Here is a 7,238-nt window from a genome sequence, read left to right as displayed (position 1 = left end):
TCTAGTTAATTTATTTTTAGAAGTCAAATTTATAAGTTACACACTTTTCTCTCTTATTTTTCTTACTATTGTTTTTTTTTTTTGCCTAATTAATTCTATCATTTAATTTCAAGTATAATTACGAATCATGAACTAACTTTATTCACCTTACTAATATTTTCTCGTTTCTAGGTTAAGTTCTTAGATTTAGTCAGGAAACCTAATCCTATTCAATTCCCTTGTATTAATTATACACTTGATCCTTTCCTTTTACCCATTTTTTGCAACCCGTGCATTCAATTTAAATTTTCTTCTCTCCTAAACTAAGGATATAAAGCCGAATTATATACCAAAGTAAGTATCGAATTTCACTTCTATTTATTGTTAGATTATTCACTTTAGGCAAACTATTATGAATCAGGTAAATCTGATTAACTTACATTCATCACTCTAGGCATGTTCAATTCAAAATAAACTTTCAGAAAATTCTCACTGGCATCATATATAGCATATTCTTGGATATCAGATATCATGGTTCCGGCAAAAACTTATAGTTGCACCACTTACTGTATTATTTCCCAAGCCATTTCAATATTACCCATAAACACCCAAACACACAAGATAACATGATTTATTCTTCATTTTCCATAAACATTTTCAAGACAATACAACACTTTTTGAATCACAAACATCACAAAACTTCACCAAACCTTGCTCAAACTTTCTCCAACTTTAATATAACTTTGCTAAAGCCTAAAACATATGTTTTATCCATTAAAATTATGCAATAACAGAATTATGCAGCAGCACAGATGTCCTCTGCTTTAGTTGCAAAATCGTGACACAAAATGGCACCAAATTATCATCAAAAGCTTTTGTTCTTTCTCAAACAAATGTAACAATTTGTATTAAAGCCCCTTCCATCCAATAGGAGTTCTGGAGAATCAATTCTGATGCATCATTTCGTTTGGTATCTATGGCGTTCTATTTTTTAGACTAGTTGAATGTAACTTCAAGGATTTATACATGCGATTTGGGCAAGTATGATTCGTAGCATCATACAGGAACAACATGAAAGTTTCATATATGGAGAAATTTACAATGACATTAATGTTGGAAGAGCTTTATTTTATGAGAAGGTTAAATTATAAGTTGATTATATTGAAAAGATGTGTTCATAGAGTGTCACATCATCCCAACTGTTGATTATATTGAAAAGATTTGTTCATAACATATCATATCATAACTTAACTGATTGACAAATATTCAAAACAAAAGTTTTTGATATATCAGGAATCCAATGCAACAATTTTTTTTATTAGGAACCTAAAACAAAAATTTGTAATTTATCATGGACCTAAAACATATTTTAACCAAAATATTACTTTCCTGAGTTGTTGCATGCAAGATTTCTGTGTTCATACTCAAATGAAAGACAATAATATATCTGGAGTCATCAACTGAGCAATTGAAATTTTATAGAAAGGCAGAGGTGGGGGTAGTTTCGAAGCACAGAGTTCTTGAGCCACTTGTTGCATTGATGGTCTAGACTTTGGTTGGAAACACAAGCAAGCCAATGCTAGTGCTACCACAAGCATTATATCTTGAGCATCTTTTGGAAAAACAGGAAGAGGAAGACGTGAATCCAAGAGGTCCTTCAGTAATATGTTTTGAGTTGATGAATTTGATAAAGACGAGATGAACTCTCCTGGATGTCTTCCCATTAATGTTTCTAATGCCACAACCCCAAAACTAAAAACATCACATTTTTCTGATACAGTCAATGTGTAAGCAAGCTCTGTAGTAGACAAAAAGAAATCAAGAAAGTTATCTCAATACTACAACAACAAATCAAGGGGAAATAGTCAAATTCATCCTGAAAGTGAGACACTGACAAATTAATTTCAGAAAAATATAAATTTAGTCTTTGAATATGCAAAAAATGCGATAAATTTAATTTCTGAATGTATAAAAAGTGTTTGTGGGATTAATTTGTCACACTTTTTACACATTCAAGAACTAAATTTGAAGTTTTAATCTTTCGAAGATTAACTTGTCATCGTATCATACTTTCAGGGATGAATTTGACTATTTATCTTTAAATAAATTAAATGAAAACATAAGTATAATTTCCTCTTTATTTTAAAAATATCTCACCTGGGGCAATATATCCGTATGTGCCAACTACTAATGTTTGATTTGAAGAATCAGGATCAAGGAGTCTAGCTGTGCCAAAGTCTGAGACAAAAGCCTGCAAGTGTGAGTTCAATAAAACATTGCTACTTGTTACATCTCGATGAATAATGGGTGGTGTACAATCATGATGCATGTAGGACAAAGCATTTGCCATTCCTTTAATGATGTTCACCCTCTTGCTCCAATTCAACTCCTGAGCTTCCACATCATTATTCAAGGCATAAAATAAGCTACCACTTTCCATGTATTGATAGACTAGAAACATACACCGATTATGTAGGCAAAAACCATGAAGCTTTACAATGTTTCTATGGCATATTTCGGTTAGCATCTTGACCTCATTGCGGAAACTTTTGTCAAAAGATGGATTTTGAGCTTCCATTTGGTGAAGTTTCTTCACTGCAACAATTTTGCCAGTCGGCAATTGAACTCTATAGACACTTCCATATGCACCAGTCCCAATGCAGTACTTGATGTGAAAGTCTTCAGTTGCTTCAATGATGTCTTCAAATGCAACTTTGCCATCATAGTTCCATACAGAAAACAAGTCTCCATTCTTTGCTAATCCTCCTTCAAATTTGGTTTTAGAAAAGCATCTTGCGAAATATAATGCTAAAAGAATTACACCAAGAATTATACCGATGATAGGAAGAACAATTACAGTGATAGGCTTAGCTTTACTAGTTGGAGAATTTGTTTGGGGGGAAGGATCACAAGATGTAAAATTTGGTGGGTTGTGACTGATTAGTGAGTCTCTTGGGAAAGAACAATAATCTGGTATGTGTGCCTTCAAGTCAAGGTCTTGTGAAAAGTCAAAAGAATTGTATGAAAGGTTTATATATGTTAGAGTAGCAAGTTCCTTGTACAGTTTACCTGTGAGATTATTATAACTAAGATCCAACCTATCTAGTATGGAATTCTTTCCCAAAAGAGATGGAACCTCACCTTTAAGAAAATTGTGGCTAAGGTCAAGGTTATTGACACAACCAATTTGAGAAGGTATGCTTCCATTTAACAAGTTGTAACTTAAATCAACTGTTGCAATAGAGGGACATTTCAGATTCTCTATTGGGATTGAGCCACTTAACAGATTTGATGAGAGATATAAAGAATGCATTTTGCCCATTTGAAATAGTTTTGGAGGTATTAAACCGGAGATCTTGTTTTGTGAAAGATGTAAAGTGTCTAAATTGGACAAATTCGCTAGCTCTAGGGGTATGTGACCTTCTATTTGGTTAGAATCAAGGAAGAGGTGTGTCAAATTCTCCAATCGACCCAATGTAGGGGGAATTGTACTGGTGAGCAAATTGTTTGACAGATATAATATATGTAGAGATTTTAAATTTCCAAATTCTTCTGGTATGGGACCTTGAATACGATTAGAATCAAGAAGGAGAATAGTCAAATTCTGTAATTGACCCAAACTAGAAGGGATTGAACCGGTGATTGAATTGTTGGAGAGATAAAATCCAATCAGTTGTGTTAAATTCCCCAGTTCTGCTGGTATGGCACCTTCAAGTTGGTTGAAAGATAGAAGGAGATATCTCAAATTGACCAATTGACTCAAAGTAGAAGGGATTGAACCCGTTAGCGAATTATTATAAAGAGACAAAAGCACTAGTTGTGTCAAACTCCCTAGTTCTACTGGTATTGAACCTGCAATTTGGTAAAAAAAAAAAACATGGTGGAGATGTATTAGATTATTGGATTGACAGAAATTAGAATTTAGAAGGGATAGTGCAACCAAAAGAATTATCAGTTGAAAAAAGTTTTTTAGGCAGCATTCAATTTACCTTGAAGATGATTATTCGATAGGTAAAGATCGGTAAGCTTTGTAAGTGTGCTTATTTCTTTAGGGATGCTTCCCCTAAGACTCATTCCATATAGATATAGAACCTCTAAATTGGGGAAGGCAGTCATGTTCAAGTTCTGAAGCCGCCGCAATTCTTCAGATGGAGGAATCTTCCAACCGAGAATTATAATAACACTTCCAGCTTCATTACAAGTGATAGCATCCCAAGCACAATGGTCTGAGATATTTAGGTAATCATTCCACCAACCGCTTTGGAGCAAAGCCTGTCGTTCCTCATTTATGGTTGAGGAATTAGAAGAATGTGTCATGCTGGTAACAATAACGGATGGTAGCAACATGTTATAAAGGGCCATAATTAATAAACTGCAAACACAGTTTGCCATGCTCGATTGATTCATAATCAAATGTTTCCAATTACAGATAATTTTGTTATAATAATGCTATTGGCCATGGGACTCGGTATATATAATATAACAACCGAGTGCCCAACACGCTCATGTGGAAACTTCCTTTCAACCTTTTCCAGTGAGGAAAATGAATGTCCAAAGACACAGTTTTGTACAGAGGAATTCTGAAATGGTTATTGTTTTTGGGGGCCATATTTGTGGAAATATAGAAGCAAGATGTGTGCCGTGTATTAATTGCATGCGGAATATCTCCATGAGAAACTGCACGGTTGACTTGACTCTGACTGATATCCATACTGCCAGCTGTTATGCTAAAATTTTATATTATCTTTAGCATATATAAGCAACATAATATTCATAACAATAGATTATTTACAAATTATGCATTCACTGACATGTAAAACTAGCACTTGGAAAATAGTGACCCGTCTAATATTAAGTTTTTGTTAGTAACATTGATGGTTCAAAAACTGATGTTAAGAAGTTTCAATTATTTATGGAAATGTCATCGTGTATAATTTAACATCAATTTTTCTTGTAGTTGATGTTAAATTGATGATGTTAAATGCATATTTTGTAGTAGTGAACTCTGCTTGGTGACTCTCCGCACCGTTTGGTCTAATGTCACTTTGCCTGTGGAGTTCATATTCATGAACTGAGAGGGGATGAACAAAGATTTTATATATATATATATATATATATATATATATATGTATGATTGCTTGTTTTATGATCTGTATGTAAGGGTCCCATTTGAGGACTTTACCATAAGTGTGCCGCGTATACTTAAGGTGGCTTCGACCCAACTTCATTTGAATGGGTGGACAACCATCATGAAAGCACTCCATGCACTATGCTTGTATAGTCTTGTGCTAGTAACACCCAGACTCTTCTTGCATTATTTTTGTAGCCGTTTGCAAGATAAGACTCGGTGGATATCACTGATCCGATTGCTGAAGCATCTTCTTTTTTGCCCCTTCACTTCTTACAAGAATTTTCAAAACTGGTTATTACAAGGTAACAATAAGGCTAGCCGTTGGGAAGAATTTTTTCTACGACTTGTCAGGGAACCCTCTGTTTCCTTTCTATTGGAAACAATGCCCTCGATGGTACGACAAGTACCCAAAGGAGCTTTTGAGCACCGACGAACGCCAAGACCTCGAAACACTCTCTTGGAAACTACCTGCTTGACCTTTCTTGTCACTTCTTCAATCCCTAGATCCTGTTTTGGATCTTGAGGGTTAGTTATGTTTCCTTTTCGATTGAGTAACAATTTCTTGCTCTAACTTATAGATTTATCATTTGTGTTGTTTTGCTCTAACCGAAGGAACCAGATTGCTGCAAGTGGAGGTCCTTCTCCGAACCCCCCTCTCAACTAAACATTGGGGCCACAAGATGCACTGGTTGATGTGGTGCCTCCTTCAGAAAAAGATCCTAAGGGAAAATAGAAGAACAAGAAGCGGAGTCATTGCGAGCATCGAAGTGGTTCGGGGTAACCTTCTGGGAATCCGGAGGTTATCTCTCATGATAAGAGGCTTAAGCAACATTTTCTTGAATTTCGGCCTGTCATCGCTGCCACCTTGGCCAACATGTCAACAATGACTAATCAAGGTTTCTTTGTCAAGGACTTTGAGCTAGATCGTCTCATCAATCTGGTGATGATATCAGACCATGGTCTGTAAGTGTTGACCAAGGGTGATGATGCCACCAATTGGGCTAAGTTTTGGGCCTTTCTTTTCAAGGCCTCAACCGTGGCTCAACATCTCTTGGGGTCCACGAATGTTGATGCTTTGAAGAACTAACTGTCGAAGGCTAAAGACTCTCTGAACTCAGCACTTCAAGCAAACATGAAGCTGGTCGAGGACAACAAGAGCTTGGAGGACCAGGTACTTGCTCTGACCATCGAGGCTAAAGGGTTAGAGACTCGAGCTGCTAATGCTGAGGCTTTGGTTAAGTCTCGTGAGGGTGAGGTTGCCAAGCTTCGGTTTTCCTTAGCCGTTGTCGAGAAGGAAAGGTAGGAGACTACCACCGAAAAAGAGAAAATCCAACAAAAGTCCTTTGATGATGTGTATAATGCACATGAGGTTGGCTTCAACCATTTCCTCTGGCAAGTGTTTCATTTATGTGTGGTCTCAGACACGGGGGTCTTTGACATCAATAAAGATGTCTATGATGGGAAGCTGGTGCTGATAGATGACATCTCGAAAGACGCTGCCTCTACCCTAGAGAGGCTGATGACCCTAGCAGAGGACTTTCACGCTAAAGATGCCGATGCAGAGGATGAAGACCACACACGACCTAGGGAATGAGCTCTTAGTTTTATTTGTACAACTTTTTGTGTAGCTTTTCTTTTTGCTTTTTTGCAATCTCCATTGTCGGTCTTCAGCTTATATGAATGAAATTTCTTTTCCAAGTATTGGCTGACTCATTATTATTTTAATGTTATTGATAGTAGCTCACTTATCTTTGTATTCGGCCAAATAGTGTATTCAACGGTAAAATTATAAAAGTGAATTGCATAAGTGTAAGATTACTTTTTAACCGAAGCGTAGGGAATGTTAGCATAAGCCGTATAACTTTAATAAACTTTCAAGTTCAACCTCGTTCGAGGGGAGTACTCGTGAGGTAGCTGTAAATAATTTGTCGGAGTTCAACCTTAGTCGAGGGGGGTACTCGGGAGGGAACTATTAGAGAGTCTTCAAGTTCAACCTTAGCCGAGGAGGTTACTCGAGAAGGAACTATTAGTGAGTCTTCGAGTTCAACCTTAGCCAGGGGGGTACTCGTGAGGGAACTATTAGTGATTCTTCGAGTTCAACCTTAGCTAAGGAGGGTACTTAGGAGAG

At 36.4% G+C, this 7,238-nt stretch overlaps 1 protein-coding gene and 1 long non-coding RNA gene across 2 annotated transcripts; one reads left to right on the top strand and one right to left on the bottom strand.

Moving 5' to 3' along the window:
* Positions 1 to 898: 898 nt before the first annotated feature.
* Positions 899 to 4,510, bottom strand: LOC100789677 (probable leucine-rich repeat receptor-like protein kinase At1g35710). The gene is made up of 3 exons (XM_003521909.5): positions 3,969 to 4,510; positions 2,137 to 3,831; positions 899 to 1,777 (listed from the first exon to the last, which is right to left on the bottom strand). The coding sequence occupies exons 1-3, from the start codon at positions 4,384 to 4,386 to the stop codon at positions 1,404 to 1,406; spliced, it is 2,487 nt and encodes an 828-aa protein (XP_003521957.2). The 5' UTR covers positions 4,387 to 4,510; the 3' UTR covers positions 899 to 1,403.
* A 691-nt stretch (positions 4,511 to 5,201) lies between these two features.
* On the top strand, positions 5,202 to 6,823 carry LOC102660772 (uncharacterized). Its single transcript, XR_413406.4, has 2 exons — positions 5,202 to 5,635; positions 5,723 to 6,823. It is a non-coding gene; the product is annotated as an uncharacterized lncRNA (long non-coding RNA).
* Positions 6,824 to 7,238: the final 415 nt, after the last annotated feature.

This window comes from Glycine max, chromosome 3 (assembly GCF_000004515.6).
Source record: "Glycine max cultivar Williams 82 chromosome 3, Glycine_max_v4.0, whole genome shotgun sequence".
NCBI lineage: Eukaryota > Viridiplantae > Streptophyta > Magnoliopsida > Fabales > Fabaceae > Glycine > Glycine max.
The sequence above is the reverse complement of the archived record's forward strand: the minus strand, read 5'-3'. Positions and strand labels throughout refer to the sequence as shown.

Excerpts from the sequence above, each read along its gene's own strand:
- LOC100789677 (XM_003521909.5), bottom strand. The coding sequence starts at position 4,386 with ATGAATCAATCGAGCATGGCAAACTGTGTTTGCAGTTTATTAATTATG. Across the intron at positions 3,832-3,968 it reads ATCGAATAATCATCTTCAAG|GTTCAATACCAGTAGAACTA; the intron begins GTAAATTGAATG and ends ACCAAATTGCAG. Across the intron at positions 1,778-2,136 it reads ATACGGATATATTGCCCCAG|AGCTTGCTTACACATTGACT; the intron begins GTGAGATATTTT and ends TGTCTACTACAG.